Source organism: Pyrgilauda ruficollis, unplaced genomic scaffold (genome assembly GCF_017590135.1).
Source record: "Pyrgilauda ruficollis isolate IOZ18807 unplaced genomic scaffold, ASM1759013v1 scaffold15, whole genome shotgun sequence".
Classification (NCBI taxonomy): Eukaryota; Metazoa; Chordata; class Aves; order Passeriformes; family Passeridae; genus Pyrgilauda; species Pyrgilauda ruficollis.
In genome coordinates this window covers 11,881,557-11,903,496 of record NW_024513654.1, presented here as the reverse complement: position 1 = coordinate 11,903,496, position 21,940 = coordinate 11,881,557, and the positions used below count along the sequence as shown (strand labels likewise).

The 21,940-nt window shown below is 42.7% G+C and overlaps 1 protein-coding gene across 3 annotated transcripts in view; it reads right to left on the bottom strand.

Annotated features, from left to right (window-relative positions):
* SH3PXD2A (SH3 and PX domains 2A) overlaps positions 1 to 21,940 on the bottom strand; it is a 247,934-nt gene that overhangs the window by 13,739 nt on the left and 212,255 nt on the right. For all 3 annotated transcript variants that reach the window (XM_041461000.1, XM_041461001.1, XM_041461002.1), the window contains 5 exons: positions 20,092 to 20,175; positions 8,971 to 9,088; positions 3,148 to 3,482; positions 2,252 to 2,301; positions 29 to 148 (listed from right to left, as the gene is read on the bottom strand). In XM_041461000.1, the coding sequence (XP_041316934.1) occupies positions 29 to 148; positions 2,252 to 2,301; positions 3,148 to 3,482; positions 8,971 to 9,088; positions 20,092 to 20,175 (707 nt within the window). The remainder of the gene's footprint in view (positions 1 to 28; positions 149 to 2,251; positions 2,302 to 3,147; positions 3,483 to 8,970; positions 9,089 to 20,091; positions 20,176 to 21,940) is intronic.

The window sequence follows — 21,940 nt, the reverse complement described above, 5'->3', positions numbered from 1 at the left end:
ATTTTCCAAATACACTGTTAAGGCTCACCTCTGCTTTTTGTCCTCCACGAAAGCTTATGCCATCAGAGATGCATGACTGGAATTCAGCAATGGTGTAATATTCCACTTCCACGGAGGGTGGCTCTGGTGGCTTGGGTAACTGAAAACCCTACGGCAAATAGGATGCTTTGTTCATTTAAACCAAAGATACAGTCAGCTAAACAGCAGTATGAAAAAAAAATTGCTTTTATTCACTAAGACTCTTCCTTCTTCCTGTGCTACTTCCTAATGCTAACTGCCCAGTTCTCCTGAGCTGGAGCTGGTGTATTGATATGGGCTAAAAGAGAAAAGCCTTTCAACATATGCACTGTTCATGCCACTGTCACCTACTATTAAAAATGTAATAATCTTTACCTGAATAGTAAATTGTTGTACTTGTGGGTGATGAAGTGTGAGCTGCCACTGCAGTCACACTAAGAGCAGCCCATTTACGCTCAGATTTTGTCCAGAAAGACTCAGCTCTGGATGACATGCCACAACTGCAGAAAATTGCATTGCAACAGACCCCTAACAGATTCTGTCTGTCATTAAATACACTATCTTAAAATGTAATCCCAACGAATTATTGTTCTGTATCTGCTGCTGGACTTTTTAAACAATCTGAATTAGTGGGTGATGTGAGCTAATGGGCATCTCTTGCAGCAAGAAACAAGGATAATATCACAGACACCCTAGCTTAGCCCAGCTAAAGTGCTAGAAGGGAAGGACTTTACTGCTTGATCAAAACAATTCCAGTTCCTCCCCATAACAGACCCAGAACCTCTCATCAGTCCCAACACAACCTTTGTAAAGGCTCTATGAGAAGTGGGACACTGCTACTTACAGCCATTCTGGCAGCATGGCAGACTCCTCTAAAAGCTAAGTGCCTTTACATTAAGCTGCCACACTTTAGAATTTGCTACAATTATTTTTTAAGGTGATAAATGGGAAAAGGGTCCTTTCAGGAATTTCAATATTGAAAGCTTTTCAGATGAGCACAGTGCTCATCTGCAGGGCAGCTAGGTGAAGCTGCACAGCTTCTACACTTCACTCCTTAGGGTTCTGTGAAAGAACCACAGGTCAGAGCATCCACAGACAAACACAGGACAGACAAAGACACAAAGTGATCCTGAGCAATCAATGGGAGAAGGGCAAATCATATACTGTGCTTTATTCTCCTCCTCCTCTATTTCTATGATACCCTTTCTGTAACTAACAGCTCATGTTTCATCACACACAGCATGTGGCATTTCACAGAGAATGCATCTCTGCACCTTAGGAACCGTGTCTAACAATGTTATAATTGGATGTTTCTGCACTATAAATGCTGAAATACAGCAGAAGCACACCATAATAAAATGCCTTCAGATAATAGGATGGTTTGGATTAAAAGAAGATAATTGAAAACAGCAGATATGCTCAGTGTTTCACATATAATATCACTGTTATTTTTAGCATGGGATTAAGCGTCATAGTCTTGCCAAAACAAAGTCTAATTGAAAATAATGCAAAGAAAAATAGGAAGAAAATGCTAATATGCTGTTCATGTAGTTTGTTAAGAAGCATCTCTGGTGACAGAAAAATTACAAGTCGCATACGGCTCATAAAGGGTACAGCAAAGATTAAACGCCATGTATTGCCCAGATAAACAAGCTATTAGCATGACTTTTTGTATAAATACACTACTGACTAGTTCCTATTGAAGATGACAGTTCTAACCTCAAATTGGTACAAACTTCCAGGATTCTAGCTTTGGGGATAAGAAATCATAGTGGGTCTCGTTCCTGTAGCACACATCCTTCCACAGGATTCTGAGCCACTTCAAACATGCACAAGAGTGAAGCTTAGCCACCTCAAAGGGGGCAGCAGTGGAAGGAGGGGACACATTCCCAGCTGCTTAAGACAAGAGAAGGTCAGAAATTGCAGTCTGGGCTAAAGACACCCGGAAGACATTTAATCCTTCTTAGCCAGCCAAACAAGTTTTAATGCTCATGCACAGAACACAGCAGCTTTATGCTATTCTTCCTTCAAACCTGATTACTTGGGGCAACATTTTGAATAAAAGAAAATGTGATTTATCACTAGGATGCCCTGAGGTCTGCTCAACACTTACACAATGAAATGAACAGGCATGCAAATAAAGGATCCCTCCCACCTTGTACAGCTGCACAAAGTCTCACAAAGCACCCAGACACCTACCCACTGCTAAGATAAACCATAAACCAATACACACCAGACTGGACTCTCTTCGTGGGGGTGGTCTTGTTCTTAGATTTGGAGAACCTGAGCAGGAAAGGGAACAGGGAGAGATTATTTAACTTTGCAAGTACTGCTAAACACATTTTTCAGCAGCTCTCTGCTGTTACACAGTTTGAGAATAGAAGTCAGTATTTGCAATATTTAAGGCATCTCTATGAAACAAGATAGGAAACTATGAGGGTATATTAGAAATACCAAGGTAGCTTAGCTATTCATCTCTGCTAAGCCAGCAATTTTAAGAGGAAATCACTGCCAGAAAGCAGTGGATTGTATTTTCTGCTGGAACTGACCAGCTCCATTGGAGACTGGCCAACAAAGGACTGACTAATACCTATTTTTCCCCCAGCAGTAGAAGTAATTCACTAAACACTCACACTGTCCTCTCTTCTAGTATTTTGCCATTCCATGCACAGAATAGCATCAGTGCCTGCATTTTGCATATAAAGCAGTAAAAACATTGTAGCAACTTGCCCCCAGGAAAACAGCAGAACAAATGCAAGAGATGACACAGGTGGCCTCCTCAACTTGAACATGCTATCACATCATCTATATTTTTGGGGTAGGAAGGCATATTTTAGAGTGTTCAAAAGGGAAAAAAGTATTCTCTGGAAAAATTAACAAAGTAAATATGTGCAGGCTAAGATAAAGAACCACCAGCCAGCCCATATATAAACTGAAGTTCAATTTTAGTGAAGGGCCACATTTCTGGAGTCCCTCTTGAAACATCTACAGGCTACGCAAAGTTTGTGTGGACTTGGCTGTAAGGCCAGGACATGTGGGACCTTAGCTGACAGGCAATGCCACCCTGAAAGGTAGAGAACAAGAATTCATTGCAAGCCCGTGAAAACCTAGACTACTTTACTGCCTTACTTATTTGAGCTCTTTGTGGTGCTATCCTTGCTATGGCTGGGGATCCCTGGGCCAGTTTGGAAGCCTGCTTGTCTGGAGTCATCATGGCATTGCCATTAGAGTCATTGCACAGGATGGGCAAACTGATTTCCTTCTTGGTGATGTGAGTTTCTGCAGACTCGTTTTCTACTTGAGCTTCCTTGTCAGTAGATGATTTCTTGTTCAGCAGGTTACTGATCTCCATGATGTTTCCTATGATTTCCACTGGCCCAGTTAAGTTCTTTTTCCTAGACGGAAGATCATCTTTAGCCTTCTTCAGATATGAAGCTGGGGCCCAGCCTTCTTTGCCCAGATACCTGGAGAGGCAAAAGGAAACACCACCACATCAAGCACAGTTTTCTCATGCGTTTCAGGTAGAACAGCTAAAGCAAGCGCGATGCATGAAAACATCAAACAAATTTTGCAGTTTTCAGACAAGATTTTGTAGTTTCTACTCATGTATTATCTATTGATTAGACATATCAAAGTCACTTGAGCCAGCAGTGAACTGTGTAGATGGAAGCCACTAATCATCCTATGGAAGGAGCCTTTCTGGAAAAGAAATAGTTACACACAAGGTAAAGAGCTTCACCAGTTTGTTTTATGTCTCCCCTAGACAGCACTAGGCAAACTTAGTATTTTCCCACACAGCAAAAAAGAATACTAGTAAGTAAAATATTTTTATAGTTTTTAAACTTCCTAGTGGCAACTCAAATTGAAAATGAGCTAAAATAAGGGTGTACAGCACCTTGTACAGAGAACCTGCACCTGCAGTTTAAGATCCTTGTGCAAGCCTGCCTCCCTGAAACTATAAAAAACACTGGCCCTCCTTCCATAATTCCCAGCTCTGCACGAGCAGCTTTCTGCCATGGAGCATGTGGGACCCTTAAACTACTGCCATTTCTTCTAGCACTGCAAGATCAAGAAACAATTTGTCTGAGGAAAAATGGCTTTGATGGAGACTCATTTTCCTGAACCAGCTAGAGGCAATTTGAAGAAATAAACTGGGAAATGTGAACAGACACCTGAATCCAGTACGTGTTCCTGAAAGATCACCCTGAGCTGATCATGCTACACTTCAAATTGAGGTAATTCTTCTGCAACTGTGCTTTAGGGAAGATTTTTTTTTCTGACTCCTGCCATTCCTAACACCTCAGCAAGGATTTCAGATTACAATCAGACTCCAGGGAGGACCATGTGGATCAACTCTGCTTTCCCTAATGAAACCCTAACTTGCTACAGTGAGAGTCACTGAAAACCTCCTCTCTAATCTCTCAAGATACCCAAAACAGGCGCTTGAACTGTAAGTGAGAAAGCAGGCATCATTAAAATCCTGGTGCTCAGGAAATCTGCAGGAAATACATAGGTTAAAACAGTAGGACTCTAAGGTTCTTTATTGAAAAGGGAGCCTCATTAGACAGCAGAGGAAAGAGCTGGGGCACATGGGATATGAGCAAATCATTTCCTGGCAGGTGAGCATCTCTGTCATGACAACACTTGGATTCTGAGGTTTCCAATGAGATTGCTGCATCAAATCTCATCCTGGTCTTCCTCACAACATCCACACACTTGAGAGTGGCTCTGGGACTTCACAAGGAGAACAGGAAAATGCAGTGTAGATTTGAGTCTCTAGACTTCTTTATTACTCTTCCTGTATAAAAGCAAACACAATTCTAGCAATGACTACAAGGATCTTTCTGTCCAAAATCCTGCCTTTTCCTCCTCACTCACCAAGACCAAGCAAGATACTAGAGATTCTGATTCTCCCTACAATACTTGCTTTCTGTCACACATGAAGGTAAAGATGCAGGATCATCTCCTGCAGTGAGTTTAGTGACAAGTTTTTCCAATGATTCTGATGTCAAAGGAAAGCATCCCAAGAGCTATGAGCTTTGTGTGATGCATGGAGACTAAAAAGAAGTAGCAACTTGGTACTAACTTGATTTGACTTCAAAAATATACACAGCATCCACTGCATGATGCTATGTCAAGAAGCAATTTGGATCTATTCAATCCTGTCCTTTTTGAGGCTTTTCTGCTAGGCCTCAAACCAAGCCAAAAAAGGAAAAGGAAATAAGGAAATACCACAATTCCTGCTGTGTCAAGGCATCACCCAGTGCCATTTTCCAGCCCTGAAGAATTTTGGTTTCATTCCCTTTTGCAGCTGACAGCCCTTTTGCAGAGCCACTGACCAATGCTCTCTGCTGCCTTTGCATCAAGGAAGTTTTTTTAAAGGACATTTTTGAGTTTATACAATGTGGAGGATGTCATCTATGAGAAAGCCACAGTGGCCAATGCACTGAGCACTCCCGTTCCAAAGGTTATTTTCAACAGAGCTTGATTGTGCAAAATCACCAAGAAAAACCAGTTTACATCCATCTTAGTTTGTGGGAGACTTAACATGCTTAAGATGAGAAAGGCAGCCACAGGCAGGTTCTGCACTGGCCTGTTAGTTCTCCTGCCAGCTGTATGTATTTGGACCAGCCTGGGTAACACCACTGCTCCAAACACCTCTGATCTCACATAGAATAATACCAGCAACAGATGGACAGTAAATAACTGTGGGCAACACACCCTCAGCAGAGAGGCTGTTGTAGGCTGCTTCTTCCTGTGTCACCAATTTAACCTGAAGTTAATGTTGAGCAGTAGTTACCAGAAACTACCGGTTTATTTCTGCAATACCACAAATAAAAACGACTTATGTAAATGAAATATGCTTACATTTTTTACCTTCGTCCTTGAATTTGTTAATCTTTAAGCCCTTTGAAGAATAACCTTGGAAGATTCCTTAATCTTCCCCATTCTACAGGAGAAAGAACTAAAACAACTGTTAATCAATTTCGGCAAAGTTCTGACCCAGTAATAATTTTAATTTCACATCTTCAGAGTTGACTGACAAGTATCCTTCCTTCCTTTATATTCAGAACCTACTGCAGACACTTGAAACCCCATCCTAGACTCCTCCTCATTTCAGTGCTGCCAGCACCTCCCAGCTTTGCTTCATTCTCATGGGCTGAGGCTCAGAGCAGCCACAAATGAAGGACATGGAGGCAAATAAAAAAAGCTTTATGTAGCATATTGGTACCAACTTGCCCTGAAGTCAGTCCACTTGGGCACCACAAGATTGTATCTGTTGCTGCCACCTGGAGACAAAGTAAGATTTAAATGAGGGATGCTGATGCCAGCTATGGGCACACTGGGAAGCACAGATCTACTGAACTCAATACAGCTGTAAGCAGGATCCCAGGACAGAGCCTTTCTTTCATTTCTCCCTAGTCCTGATTTCTTTTTAAAGTCATAATGCATGTGGGGCAGCATAAAGACAGACACCAATATTGCCTCTAGCTTGTACAGCACTGAATTGGGAGGGTCTTAGAATTAGGTGCAGTGATTTGGTTCCTTCATGCTTCCAAAACCCTCCCTGTTTATATTACATGAAGGAAAAAATGGATTGAAACCATAGGAATGTTAAAAAAAGTCAGAAGTGCCTCTGTAAGTCTGAGAGTCACATCTGCTTTCCAGCTCCAGAGCACTGGAATTACTCCAGAGGGAAGCAAAGTAGGGAAATAAAAAAAAATAATAATAAAAAAAAAAGAAAAAAAAAAGAAAGAAAAGAAAAAGAGGGACAGGAAATGAGGATCAGCACATGGCCAAGAATTTGGAGAAATTACATATTTAAGGTGGAACAAGCTAATGTCTTTAAGGTGGATTTCATTTACAAACTACTGGATTTGTTTTTCTCTCTACACACTGAAGTGTGTGTTCAGTCTGTTATCCAGCCCAGGGTTCAACTGCATTCTCCTCCTGCTCCCTCTCCCCTCACACTCACAAGAGGAGGAGGGGCTGCTCCTTCAAAGGCACTCAATACTCAGAGAAGCAAATTTCTGCAGGAAGGGAATCCTTTTCTGAGGGGTTCAAAACCGAATTCAGGGCAGCCTACATGTAACAAACAGCACAACAAGCTGGAGATCAGCTACCCAGGCTGCAAAGGACCAGCCTGCAGGGATGGATCACATCATCAGCACTTCTGGAAGTGTTGCCCATGGGAAAAAACCCCTGTTTCTAAGAGTTTAATCCTCCAGGAGGAAAGTAGCACAGTGCAGTGGAGAGGAGCACAGCTGGCACCCCATATACTTGTCACATACATGGGGAGCACATAACAGCTTCCAATAAGAGGAGGGGTTTCTTAAATGAAAATGCCTCTTCCAAAAATGCCAAGCACATGCTGCAATCCCCAACCACCACAGGGTGGCTGGGGTATCCACTGTCCTTCCAGCAGATTGCCATGAATGGAGATGCCATGGAAACCACTGCAGCAAGTGCCATCATGCTCCAGAATGCACTCCTGGCATACCAAAAAATGTGTCTTTTGGGTTGACTCAAAGAGGTGTGTGAGAAAAAGGGGAAAAATATCCAACTAATTGTAGGAGTGCTAATATGACAAAGGGAAACCTACAGTAGTAACCAGGCTACATTGCAGAAATAAAATAAAAAAATAAACTTGCAATGGTTTTCCCCTCAGAAAAACCTACATTGTTGACTCCCCAATCCGAAACTTTGGATTCCACTTCTGTAGGCAATTAACAGAGAAAAAAATGTGACCTGACCAAACCCAGGCATTTTTGAGCTCCTCCTATCTAGAGTGCCTTCCTGGCTCCACTGCTATCTTTATTAGCTTATTTGCTCCATGGGATCATTAGACAGAAAAGTGAGATTTTTTTTCTTCTAAGTAAGGGAAATCAAGAAGAACAACAACAGTGCTTCAGTCAGCATTTTCACAGTCCTCATCCATAGCCAATAAATCAAGCAGCGTTCAAACAAAAGCAAGCTATAACTTGGGGAAGGAGAGAGGAAAAAAGCACTATAATTATATGTTGAATGGAAAAAGATGACTATGTGAGATGTTCTGCACTGCTGAGGGATAAACCTCCATTTTAAGCTACTTGTTGTATCACATCTTGTTTGAAGAGGAATTGGATGTCACAGGACTGAGAGGTTCCCACACAGATACAAGACAAGGGGCAGAACCACAGAAGAGCACTAAAACCTAAATGCTGTGTGAACCTAGATGAAGAAAACTCTCATCAAGTGCTCATCCTGACACCCTACATCACTGAGACAATATCTAACCTACAGTCTCCCCATAAGCATTTACAAAGGAGATTCTTAAGTCAAAACTCTCTGCTAGGACTGCTGTTCCAACTACATAACAAAATATGATATACAATAACAACTTTCACCTGCCCTTGGAATGCAGTCCCTCTACATTAGGAATATCCAATGTAGACAGACAAAAATCAAAGCAAATTAGCTGAAACCATGGGTAAGCTTGCACAAGGGCTATAGCCAGCAAACTGATCTTGTGTCCCTAAAAGTAGCACTACCTGCCCCAAACAGCTCAAGAGATCACAATGACCCTTTCAGCATTGCTATAAATAGATTTAAATAGGTTGCAGAATAACTCTTATACTAGAAATACATTAAAATTATATACAACAGAAAGCCTTGTTACATCTCACAGATCTTAACTCAGATATTGGCTTTTAACTTGAAGCAAGAAAAAGCCCTCTAAAACTGCAAGTTAAGGCATTTCCTCACTGGAATGGTCCACAGCCTTTGCAGACACTGTAGTGTTACTTTAGTCACCATTCTATTGCCTCAGACTTTTCTTTACATTTCTTCAAGAGGCATTATGAACAATTTGGGCTTCCCTGTCCAGCTACAGAATGATTTAAATGCTAACATTCAGTGAATGATCAGAAAATCTCATTGTCACAGTTTCTGCAGGTTGCACGGTCTCTTTACCTGATGTACCACCATCCTTCCAGGTTCTTCTGGATGACCTCCACGGTGACCCCTTTTTCGAACCCAATCTCATCCTTCCCCTGGCTGGCGTATGGCTGGATAGTGACATATTTCTCTTCTGGTGAGGGGAGAAAAGGCAACATCAGTTAGGGTCAGGATCAGTCCAGCTGGTTTTCTGCACTGCTTGCTTTTAAACTGTTATGCAGCGATTACGTGAAGCCATTACAGAGGCGGAGCCCTGCTCAGGGGCCCACTGGTTATTTACGCTGACGACATGACAGATAATCAGCCCCTTGCCACTACCCTGCTGCTGATAATCACAAAATGTTTCCATGCCAATAATGACACAAAGTCCCCAGAGAGCTCCCCCCTCTTCTTCCCTCCTCCCTCCCAGTTCCTCGAGCGGGTAAGGGAAAGGATTTGAAGCTGGACTTAACTCCCATACTGTAACTTGACAGAATCAATCCTGCTGCCAAATCAGCCAAGCATCACGGCGGGAGCTGCAGCCAGTTGGCTCTTTGCACACACACATGGCTGCACGAAGCATTGTGTTACTGAAACCCGAGCACTGCATCCCCAGAGGGACACATCTCCCCAGCCCAGAGGGGCTGGCCCAGCACGCTGCTCTCCTTGCACCTCCCAAGCAGCATAGGTCTACAGCAACGAGCTTGAAACATTGAAAAAAAAGTGACAGAAGAACAAAAGTGGTTTGCCTATGACAGGAGGCAATACAGCATTTGCATTCATAGGTTGTGAAGTGTTTCACAAACATACTTTTGCTAAATCTGACTCCAGAGAAATGCACGTGTGACACTGGTGAAGGAGGGAGAGCCAGAACTAAGACACACACTTCAAAAGCACAGACTGGATTTCAAGTACAGTGTTGGAGCCAAAAACTTAGCATCCCTATTCATCTCCAGCATCTATCCCCTTCCCAGCTGGGCAGAGGTTTTAAGCAGACTTGCTGAGAGCAAGCCAATAAGCAGAGCAGAACAGACACTTCTCAACATCTTCTTCCACCTACCCAGGAGTCATTTACTGCAGCATTCCCATTATGCTCAAGGTCAACCTTTCTCTCTGGAGCTTAAAAAATTACACCTGCCATTGAAAACTTGAACTTCCATCCTTCCTCTGCAGCAGCAGACATGGAAAGTGTCAGAAAACCCCTCTCCTCAACCCAAACTATGGAGCATGTGACAGCATGCATTTCTGTAGCTAGATTAAAGGCAGGGAAGGCAAGCAATTAAGTGCACCCCAGCCAGCCTTCCTAGCACTTCCTACCAGCAGACACAACAAGGCAGGGAAGAATAAATGGAGGGCTGTCAGTGCAGAGGAATGGGCAGGAAGTAAAGTGAATCCAAAGTCCTGATCACTGCAGAACAAAGGAGCTATGAAAAGGCTGCAGCAGCTTGAAGCGAGCTCTCTTAAAGAGACTAAAACAGATCCAAGCAGCTGTTTGGTTTTGTGGCTCAACTGCATTTTGTTGCTGGGTGAAGCATGGAAACTTTAATGAAAAATAAACCAAAACCTTTGCTGAGACAAAGTAAGAAGTAATACCTCAGAAAAGGGCAAATAATGTTGACAGAGCATAAGGTGGCAGCGAATTCAGCAAAGCCACATCTCTGAAGTCAAGTTCCTTGACTGGTCACGTTTGGATGCTTCTAACTGATGGGGCAAAATCTGTCAAAACCTTTGCTACCAAGAGGAAAAGACTCTCTGCTGCTCTCCCCTAGGAGGGCAGCTTAACTGGCTTACCACTGGTAAGAAATTCTAGCTAGTTTGTAATTAGCACCATCAGCTCATGGCACCTTCCCCACAGAAATACTCCACTACAAGATGGGGCCTGAAAAATGAAACCTGGCAAATGAAATCCCAGCTTCCAAGTCACAGGACAGGAGACATTTCCTAGCTAGGTTTCTGCTCTGGGTGGTAGAACTGAACTAATTTTTCCTCTATTTTCAAGTCTGTTGCAGAAGGAGCTCCATATCTGGTTTCCACTGCATGCAAAGCACTAAACTGAACTGCAGAAGACCCCTGGGCAGCTACATCTTGTCCCTGCAAGGGCCAAGGGAAAGTTCAGAGCTGCTCTGTCCAGATACACATTGTTTCAGACACTTCCAGGCATGTTTCTAGGACAGTAATACTGAGCTAAGCATATATTTGCTGAGTCTTGGAAGAAGGCCCTCTTTTTTCTTTCCCCCACACCAAAGCTGCTTTATAACCCAGGCTGTCAGAGGTCACCCATGCCACTACAACTCCCACAGAAATTGCTGTGTTTATTCTATTTTTCCTCCACACAAACACCAGGCTCTGCTTCAGCTAAAGCCAGCTATTTGGCTCCTCTTGTTGGGCAGAGTGGTCTCACTCCTCAGGGATGTGGCTTCGCTTCTTCTGCAGATAACCATGCACAGGGTGCTCATTCCTAGCTTCCTACACAACTTTCCAAACTTGTGTCTGAGGAACTGAGACAGTGGTCACCCATCAAAACCAACAGCACTGGAGGCTGATCACTCAGAAGAAACAGTAAGGCTCTTCTGAACTGCCACTGTCTCATTCTGTCCATGAGCACCTTCACTGCTTACATCTTCAGTCAACTCAAGACTACTGCTTTTTGAGAATAAAGCCCTTTAGGTGACTCCTCCCTATACAGGAGAAATAAAAAAAAAAATGAGTGCATGGAAATAAGGAGGGAAGAGAGAGAAAAAGGATCTCCCATGAAGCAAGACAATTAAAAGTGTTAAAAATCAACTCTAGAAAAGAAGGTCCCAAAATGTTTTTGTTTGGCAGCTCTATTTTTAAGCCTACAGATAAAAGCCAGGAAGCCACCATTACAATTTCCCCTTCCAAAGTACTTTGACAGCAAAAATTACATTTTCAAGATTACACACATTTGGTTTCTGTCAATGTTGCAGGAGATACCACAAACATACATGAGGTTTGTAACTTAAACAAACTGGAGATATGGGCCTCCTTGTAATCAACGTGTAAATTCTGTTTTGTTTCTCAAAGATTATCTCTAGCCAGTGGACATTTTGTATAAACCAAGATTTGCTGAAGGGAGCAAGGGAACTATCAGTGGATGTGTCACTGAAGAGGACTGATAATAGCATTCAACATATCAGATTATTATTCAAAAGTCTTTAAGAAAAGATATTTGACACTTCATGACTGATATGTAAAGTTACTGTAAAGACTTAACATAGATAAATGGTTTCATGAGAGAATCAGCAGAGCGTCAGACAGCAGAATGACACTGCTCTGAGTTACACTGACAAATCTGATCTATCATGCTGCCTTCATTCAGCTTCTGTGACAGGCAAGAGTATAAAACAGAAGTCAGTGAACCATCTCAGACCTACCATTGAAGTTATATGCCCAGATCTACAGAGAATACAAAAGCATATAATTTTGGTTCATTAAGTTTTGACTTAAGCATTACCAGGGGAAAAAAAAAAAGACAAACAAAAGGATAATTCGTATTCCCCAGCTGCAGCTTCTGTTACATCAACCTCAGTGTTGAGGTCAAGTGGGCAGAATAAACTTTACTACATGCTACAAAGCACACACACCAGCTAAAAGGCTGCATTCAAAAACCATGGGATCAAAGTCCAACCCCCTTTGAGCTAAAAATGGCAAGAAGGCAGCTCTGTTCTTAATGAGTGACATCCAGAGATCTATTAATTGCCAACTTCACTCCCATTCCTTTATCACTAATTTGCAGGCCAAAGACACCTTGCTCGGCTGAGCTGAAGGAGGTTCCTCTCTGGATTTTGAGCTGCCCCAGTAAATCCAAACAAGGCAGGCATGAAGAGGTAAAGCCCATTTGGCAAAGAGCTACCATACACATCTGCCACATTAAGCATTATCCAACTGCAACCTACTAAGGTCGGACGGAAAGGATTACTATGTGTCACTCCCTCTCCTCCCCACACACAGACACTATTTAAAATACACACAACCAGAATTTTTGCACTATTTCAACCACCCAGCTCATACCTTGCTGCTGTAGCTGTGCTCTGCCCAGCCCTCCCAGACACTGTGGCAACCAGTGCTCAGTCCACTACCTATTCCAAAGCCTCAATTCCCTACCAGCGTACCTTTCTCCTCTTTCCTTTCCTCCTTCCCAAAGAAGGCAGGCTTTTATTTTGCTCTGGTTCTACCTAAAATCTCCTGAAGAAATACAGTAGAGAACTGGGACCAAAATATAGGGACAGATCTTGGTGGATCACTGGGAAAACAGCACGGACAGCAGAGAACAGTACCTGTGTCCTTGGAACAGCCCACAGTACTACAGGGGGGGCTTTTTCTAGCAACAAAGATTTTCCCTCAGAAAATGCAGCACAGGTAGGGCTGTCCAGCTGGAAGGTGTGCACATATACAGGACAAAGGATCTGAGCTGTACTGTGCCCTGCATGACAGCCACACACACTACATGGTCAATACAGATGGACACAACAGACCTGGTACAAGGAAATCACCGGTGTTTGAGTGTTATGGATCACTTTTTCACAAGGTGCTAACATTTAATGTCCTTCTGTAACCACTAGAAGAGGACAAAAGGAGCAAAAAGAAAAGAAAATAAAAAACCCCACCAAAACAAAAACACAACCATTTCGTGTTCCTCCAGCAACACCACAGTGTTTTGCCAAGCTGAGGCCTCTTCTATACCTAAACAGCAATAGCTCTAAAACCAAAAAGCCACTTTAAAAACAGTTTTGAATACAGAGCAGAGTCAAGACAATCCATACAAAATTTGATCTAAAACCTGGCTAGGACAGTTTAAGCACACCCATGTTTCTTGTCCCACCCATTTTAAGAGGAAGCTTAATGAAGTGCAACTTTTCACATAAAAAGAATTTATAATACAGCCATTAAACCATCATATGATTTACAACAGAGCAAGATGACCTGCAGCCACCTTGGCAATGCTCATCATGTAGCAAAAGATCACCTCTGCAGTCACAGCATAATGAGTACTGAAATATTTCTTCTGTCTTGCCCAGCCTGTTCACTAGCTGTGATACAACATACTGGCTGCAGAAAAATGAGGGATGAGACATTTGACTTCTTAAATTTTAGGAGGACTTAATGTCAATGGCAATTATTTTTGGATAATTGCAGACCTTGACAACTGTGCTTTTTTTTTCCTTTTGTGTAGGATTGCAGCTTGCACATGGTGAGCAGTTGAGTACATTCCAACACATTCCCTTTAAACAACCTATTTCTGACTAAGTTTTCTTTTGTTTCACCTGATGCATTTCTGTAAAGTAGTAAAAGGAGAATCTCAGAAGAATTTTTAAGCATTGGTTTTGGCATTTTACATACCAGGTAATCTGTTAGGACACCTCTCCCACAGGAAAAACTTCAGGACAGCTAAGATGAAGCTCCATTCCCTCCTGAAGAAATTGTACCTGCTTGGCTGACAAAGCAAGACACTGAACTTGACAACCTGTGAGGCTCCTCCAATCCCATCTGTCAAACCAGAATTCCATGTTTTGCATGTGTGACTGAGCACATACACACACACACTCTACATTGAAGTTAAGAGATGTCTTGAAATGGCAGCTTGGTCCCTCCTCTGGCTGTCTGGATTTATACTTAATGTCAGGTCAAGAAAAGCAGACCTATGGTTTTACAGCTCGAGCTGTAACAGAGCTTCAGCAGCTCTTTCAAAATCTTCCTTATTCTATCATCCCAGTTCCCTTGGCACTGATTATTTCAGATTCCTCCCAGTCCATCACCAAGGTGACAGACTTGCCCCGACATTTTCCAAGTTCTCCACCACTGCTGCTCCTCACTGGCCCTTCAGTGACTTTTGCACAGCCACTACAGCCACCTCCTGCCTCCTTTGCTCCCTTCCCAGCCTTTCCACACACACTGCTCCTGCAGAAGGCTCTTGGCACAGCAGCACTCTGGCATTTCAACCAGACTCCTACCAAGTGCATTCCCAATTCAGTTGTTCCATCTTGAATTTTCAAGCCTGTGTGCTGTGCCATGCTTTAATGCCCTACTACACATACTCACACGTTCATGGGGATTTCCAGCTCCTTCAGATTCTGTGATCTTTTCCCACTCAGCCTCATGCCTTTCATATGATGCCTCATCAACCTGAGCAGGCTCCTTCTTTGATGGTATCAAATAACCCAAAGCTCTCAAATCCTTCCTAAAACAAGCCTTACCTACCTGATTTCCTGCCTTCCCAAACAAACTTAGTTTTAGTCCTTCTCTAAAAGCTTTTAAAAATACTGAAGAAGGATCATTTTACACTTGCAAGAAGATTCATGCCAAATTGCCACTTGCCCACGTTCCTTTGATGCACGGATCTCCTTCTCTTTGTTTAGGCTGTAAACTCTTTGGGACAGGAGCCTTGCCTTTAAGCAGCTAAAATACCACGCACGTTTCCAGCCCTGCACAATCACTCTCATCTTTCCCAGGCAAAGAGCCAGTGCTCAGACATTTCTGCTTCCAAGTTCTGAGAGTCCCAGTTCGTATTCCTCTCTTTCACCTCTATTTTGTAAGTTTTCTCTTTTCTGCCTCCATTAATAAGCGTGGAAGCTATCAGCAGCGCTTCAGGAGCCAACCAAATAAGGGAATCATTTCCTTTGCTCAGCTGGTGCTTGTACATGCCCCCAGCTTTCTGTGACCCCCTCCTGGTTTGATATGCTGGTAGGGGAAGGGATAGGGGGGAACTGGGCTAGAAATTAGCCAATTAATGATTTCTCAGCAAAATGCAACAGCCCCAAACCTACATCTTCCAAACCACAGAAGAATTTTCTTTCAAAATACTTTCCCCTCTGTCAGCAGTCTGTGTTTGCCCTCCCCCACTCCTCCGCTCCACCCCCCCTTTGTCAGACCTGCTTCTGGAAAAAGTCTCTCTGTTCCAGAAAGCAATGCATTAATTCAACATGGACTTTGTTTCACTTGCCTAAATATGCAGAGAGAGAATGACTGTCCACAGTTATCAAATGTGTTCATCTGCAGACAGAAGCTCTTCAGTCTTTGTCCCTCTACCCTTCCCTGCTTTTTGTTTTAAATAATAGAAAACCTTGTGCCAACAGACAGAAAAGAACAACAATGACATTTCTTCTAAACAGTTTTGTATTGTGCATGCTCTTACTTCAACCAAGCAAGGACCAATAAGCATTTACTACTTTCCTTGGAGAACAGAGTAAAAGCAAACCCAAACAAACAATCAAAAAAAAAAAAACCCAAAGGAGAGAACAAACTAAGGCTGAAGCTGTTCTGTGCTGGTTTGATTTCGCACAGCAATGTCACTCACAGTCTTCTGCTGTGATTGACAAACATTTCATCACCATCAAGCACAAGCAGGCAAGACTGAGAACAACGGGAGAAGTCTCATGGAGGGGGCTGCCAAAGAGGGCAGAGCAGCTCTGGTGAGATGCAGGAAAGTGTAAGAGTGCACAGGCACATCAGCCAGGCTGGATTACCAGTACTGACCAAGTGCTCTTTCCACAGCTACAAAACTGGCTGAAGAACCACCCACCTGGGCAAGGACATGGGCTTCCAGTGTTAAGACCAACTCAGGATGAGGTTCAAGTATCAAGACCTCTGGGTTACACAGCTGCCTTCCCTCTACACATTACCTTTGCCCATCAAGCTCCCTCATTCCCTAAGATAGGCAAACAGTGGGAAGTTGTAACTTCAACTCTTTCAATGAATAGCTCATTCCTTGTGCTAGGAGCTACTCCTAAATAATTGGCTCATTTGGCAGAAATTCAGCCCATATTGTTGGTATGAATAACTTTAAAGTGCTTTCCTGCATTGTAACTTTTGCTCCAGTTGGAAGCACTGGGCACAAAACCAAAGCAGCAATAACTTAGGTCAGATATCTGGCATAAAAGACAGGCATGTAACATCCCAATTCTACCAATCAAACTGTAAAAGCACAAATGACTTTTTATTAAATTAAGCCTGTAAATAATCCTAAGTTCCCTTCCAGGGGAAGTTCCAAATGCATGTGTAGAATTACTATTTAACCCTGTACAAAACATGAATTCTGCAGCTTGCAGGTCTAATGAGTGTCAAGTCTGAGGAAAACTACAAACTTTCAGGCTTCTCCTCACAACCCATATTTGTATTACTGGAGTTTCAGAATGTATAGAAGAAAGTTTAGAAAATGTACCACATTTAACATTAAAAAAACCGCAAGCTTTGCAGCTACATAAGAAACACAAACCAATGTAATCTCTTAGATCTGGGCACACCACAGACCATTTTAAAGAGAAAAGTTCAGCAACAAAAGTCATCTGTTTCTCTTTGTAGAAACAGACTACAGCTGTTCCCTTTGCAGTTTTTTTCAGGTTTAAAAAAGGAGCACTACCATGATATTCAACAATTTGTCTTTCATGTTTCTTATTCACAGACCCAGTAACATTGATTCCAAATATCTGGAGGTCAGAGGTGCCTAGCTTCTTCAAATGGCTTTGGAAAGGTTAGAAATAAATAAGCCATATGCTACCCCTAATAATTCTCCCCCATCAGGCACAGTCTAACAGGGAAGCAAACACTCTTCACTTATGCACTCCAGCTTTCTCAGTGTTTTTAATATTCAAGTCACTTAGAAAATTCTGCCCTTCAGAAGCAATGCTTAATTCCTTTGATTCTGGCCTTAAAGTGATTCTATCACAAGCCTAACTGATAAAAATGCTTATTAGTGGTACCCAAGCATAAATACAAAGGGAGGCATCCTTTACAGCTTGCTTTTAAACTCTAGGCAGCTCCTGGAGCTAACCCTTCCAGCAGCAAGGACTATTTCAAGCAGAATATTGCTGGGTGGGAAGAATTTCAGCCAAAATGTTTAATTGAGTTTGTTTCCAAGGAAGAGGCCAAGTGGGGAAGGGGAAGCTGTTCTGCTTGTTTTGAACAATTCTGGCAACCTCCTGTTTGAACAACTTGAGTTCTTCTGTGCTTTGGAGCAAGGACTTGAAGGTTGGCAGGGGAATGCATATGTACACTTCATGCACTCTGTCATTTCAGTGCAAATTCACCCAAATTTGGCCTTGTTAGAAGTCTTCTGGGCTGGGATGGGAGGGGAAGATGGGAGAAAATCTCTCCTGACCTCATATAAACTGTGTTTTGTTAGAGAACAGCAGGCTGGACACCCAGAGAGACTCATACTTTCAACAACTGCAGTTTGGAAGGCGTAGATGTCTGTACAGGCTGCAGCTCTGCCAGATCATGAAGCCACTGTCCCCAACTTGTGCCCATTTATTCAAGTCACTTTCTTTATTTCCAATAAGCCTGCTCTTGTAAGGATTCCCTAACCTATCATTTCTGATGATAATAAACAGCTTATTTTTAGCCAGCCTGGCTAGCTGTGGCTGAAATACATTGTGGAGACCTTATAGAAGCAGCTCAGTCACAGAGGGTGCCCCAAACCTTGGACAAAATCACAGATTGCTCAAGTTTGTGCCAAGTCCAAGTGCCAAGATTCAGTCTGAGATAAAGCACATATTCTCCAACACCCTCAAAACCTCAGCCCTGCTTGGGCCTAATAGGGAAGAAACTGTAATGAAGCAAGAAAAAGGCAAAGACGGAAGAGATTAGGGGAGCCTGTGCTGGGGTATACTGCCAGGGAGGACACTGACACTGGTCAGAGGGCAGGTCTGGAGAAGATGCACACAGGTGGTGGGCACCAGAATGCAAGAGAGAAAAGCTGGGAATGCAACTTAGGTCCTTGAGACTTACCAGCTGATCGCTAAGGGACTGGTTATGCAGACTTAATATTTTATGGAGCTTTGTTTGCAATATTGTATGAATATGAAAAAATGTATTTGTTTTCGCCAGTAAATAAATTGTTTAGAAAATGGATTCCCATAAATTCTCCCAGTTAAACTGCCAGGAAACATCTAGCAGAGTTTCACAAAGCAAAGTTAGTAGCTCCCAAACAGTTGGGGCACAGAAAGAAGCAGACTTTTTTCTCCCCCAAGACAGCACGTGTGCTTATGAGGATTTTTTTTCGTGCCTTCAGAGTGCATTTGGTGGCTGAGAAGCAAGACCTTATCTTCTGAAGGTAGTTTCAGTTTCTGCAGGGTCAAGCTATGGCAGGTAGGACACAGCTCTTGGTCCTTGTGTTTCCTCAATAATAATTTGAAACAAAGTTAAAGGTCACTGAAAAGCTGGGTGGGCTTGAGACAGGAGTCTGCACATAGTATCATATCAAATCCAGAAAGTAAATTTGCCACTTTAAAAATACATTCCTTAAATAGGAAAAGGCACCTTTTCCATTAACTGGGAATCATCTCTTGTGCTTACATTTGGATCCATTCCCTCAGTAAGTTTGTCTGAAAGTTACAGAGGTGCAAATGATGCTTTGTCCCACCTTTCCTTTCCGAAGGGCAATGAACACATCTGGATGATTTTCCAAGTGGAGCAGGAGATAGACAGGGATACCTTTGGTCTGGGACAAATGATTCACCTGCTTTTAAGAAATACTTTGCTTATAGGGCTCCTCAGACTTCACCCAAACACAGCTTCACCCAAACACAAGGTGTTCCCTCCTTACCCTGCCATACCACTGTCAGACCAGCCAAAGCTAAAAACACAGAACAAACCAAACCAACTAAAATGCTGCTACTGATGGCATTTTAAATACCTAGGATTGATGCCAAAAACTCCCAAAAGTTTTCAAGTCCCTCTTTAGTACCAAGCACTGCTTGCAAGGAAGAGAGGGGACTGCAACTGGAATGATTTTCCCTTTCCACACCACACACTTTTCCAGCGTGCACATCTCCGACCACGGCTTTTTGGCATTCAACTCATTTTAATAGCCCTGAAAGTATCACTTGTCCTTACTGAGGCAGGAAAGACTGAGCACAAATATGCCCAAGTTAAAACACAGCAGATGTGAGCTTCCCCAACAGCACAAAGTCAGACTGCAAGAGCTACCCTTGAAGACCAGCCTCCAGCTCTGGGGTGCCTAATCCTAGCTCCGAGCCACCCTCAAACTGTCATGTACAAAATCCACACCTGAACTCTGGAGCTTTGGCCCCTCACTACCAAAGTGCCAAAGATGCAGGTCCTGACACACAGCTGCTGAGGCAGCAGTGTGGCTTTTGGTGGCCCCTGAGTGGCTGGTGCCAGAGGAAGCTATGAATTCACCTCGACTCTGCTGCCTGTTGACTATCCCTCCCAGCGTCCATCGCCGGTCCAGGCGCCTCAGGTGAGCCTTGCGTCGCTTAGAAACTAGTTTGGAACATGGATGGAAACAAAACAAAGGGAAAAAAAAAAGAATAAAACAAAAGTGATGGGAGGGTGAGGAACAAAAACAAAACATGGTATTTACAAGCATTGGTCTTGTTAGTGGGAATGGGTTAGGTGGGATGCAGATGTTTTGTTTTAGTTTATACAGTACAGTGGAACAAGTTAACTTCTTGAGCTTGAGCAGTGTGAGCCATCCAGAACTGTCACAAATTGCCAGTCTTGCTATTGGCCTTTCTTAAGAAGCAGTAATTATAATTAAAAAAGAAAAATCAAAAACATATACACACTCCAAAACAAGCTGCACAACTGAAGACAACTTGTCCAAGGAGAGTGCAGTGGCAGGACACATCATCATTGCTGTTGTATCTCCTAATTCAGCTGCATGATCTTTGGGGAATTCAGTCTATTGCATGTGACATCAAACCCAAGAGGGCTCTAAACCTCTCTAAGAAAAATTATTACACTATAAACAAACCCACAAACTCTTATGTAAGTTCCCTCATAACAGCACCACTCAGGAACTGAACCCAAGTGCAAAGTGTCTGATGTGTTTGCAAGACATGACTTGCATTCATTGCCACAGCTGGTTCTCATGATCAAAACTTCTAATATACAAATTACGATATAAGGAAAAAACTAACCTTGCAATTCAGCAGGCTCAAGATGCTAACAAGCCAGGACTGAGTGTTAGTTACATACTCAAACAATAACTTATGCTTAAAGTATAAACAAAGACAAGACACTTATGGACATGGCACTGTGAGAGCAGCTGTGCACAGAGGACACCACTTGTTTTCTGGAGCACATACTTAGATCTCTACTCAGACTCTTCTTTTGCCTGTACAGGTGTGAAAGACACTGGAACCATTACACTGGCACAGAAACACAGCCAAACACTTCATTTTTTCCATTCAAGGGCTTCCATCCCAATTTGGCAACTACTGCAAGAGTGCTAGGTGCTGCTGCAAAGCAATGCAACATATTGCAAGGTAGTGATAGCTGAGTGCAAACACAATCATTTTACCAGTGGTGCTGGGAAGCTGCTCATAAACTTTGATATCACATCATTAACAATAATTCAATTCTGTATATGTGCACTTATTTAGTGATTATATTCTTATACTAGCCTAGGCACCGTTGTCTTCTAGAATTGTGCTCTGTTGGCAATCAGGCACAGCAAAATTATTTCACTGGGAAATCGTTAGCTGGACATACTTCACCAAAGAGTGGCTTTTGACTTTTTGTCCTTTATATCTGCCAGGAACTTAGATCAGACTTTTACATCTAGCCCACTCTCCTCAATTTCTCCTCTTCTTAGGGCCCAAACCTTTCCACACCAGCCTAAGTGGAGGTGTGGTGAATGGTGTTGAACAGGTACATTATCTAGTCTCTGGTATTCTGTATTTCCCCTTTGATCCCATGTTGGTCAAAAATCAACCACAAATTTTCAGATGAGCCAAATCTCAGGATTATAGATAGCTGTGGTTTTGGCTCATGGAAATCAGTGATCCTCTTTGGAAGCCCATGGAGGGAGAAAAGATGAGCAGATTTAACCTGGTGACTTTCCCCAAATCAACAGGACATTAGACTGCCAGTTACACACATGCTACACAGGGAGACAACACAGGACACCTCACTAGACACACAGATTATAGCAGAGAGAGAAGTTAAATTGCAATATATCTGCCTGTTCTGTACAAGAAAGGAGGAAGTGAAATGCTGAATGTAAAGGCTTGCAGGATGGAGA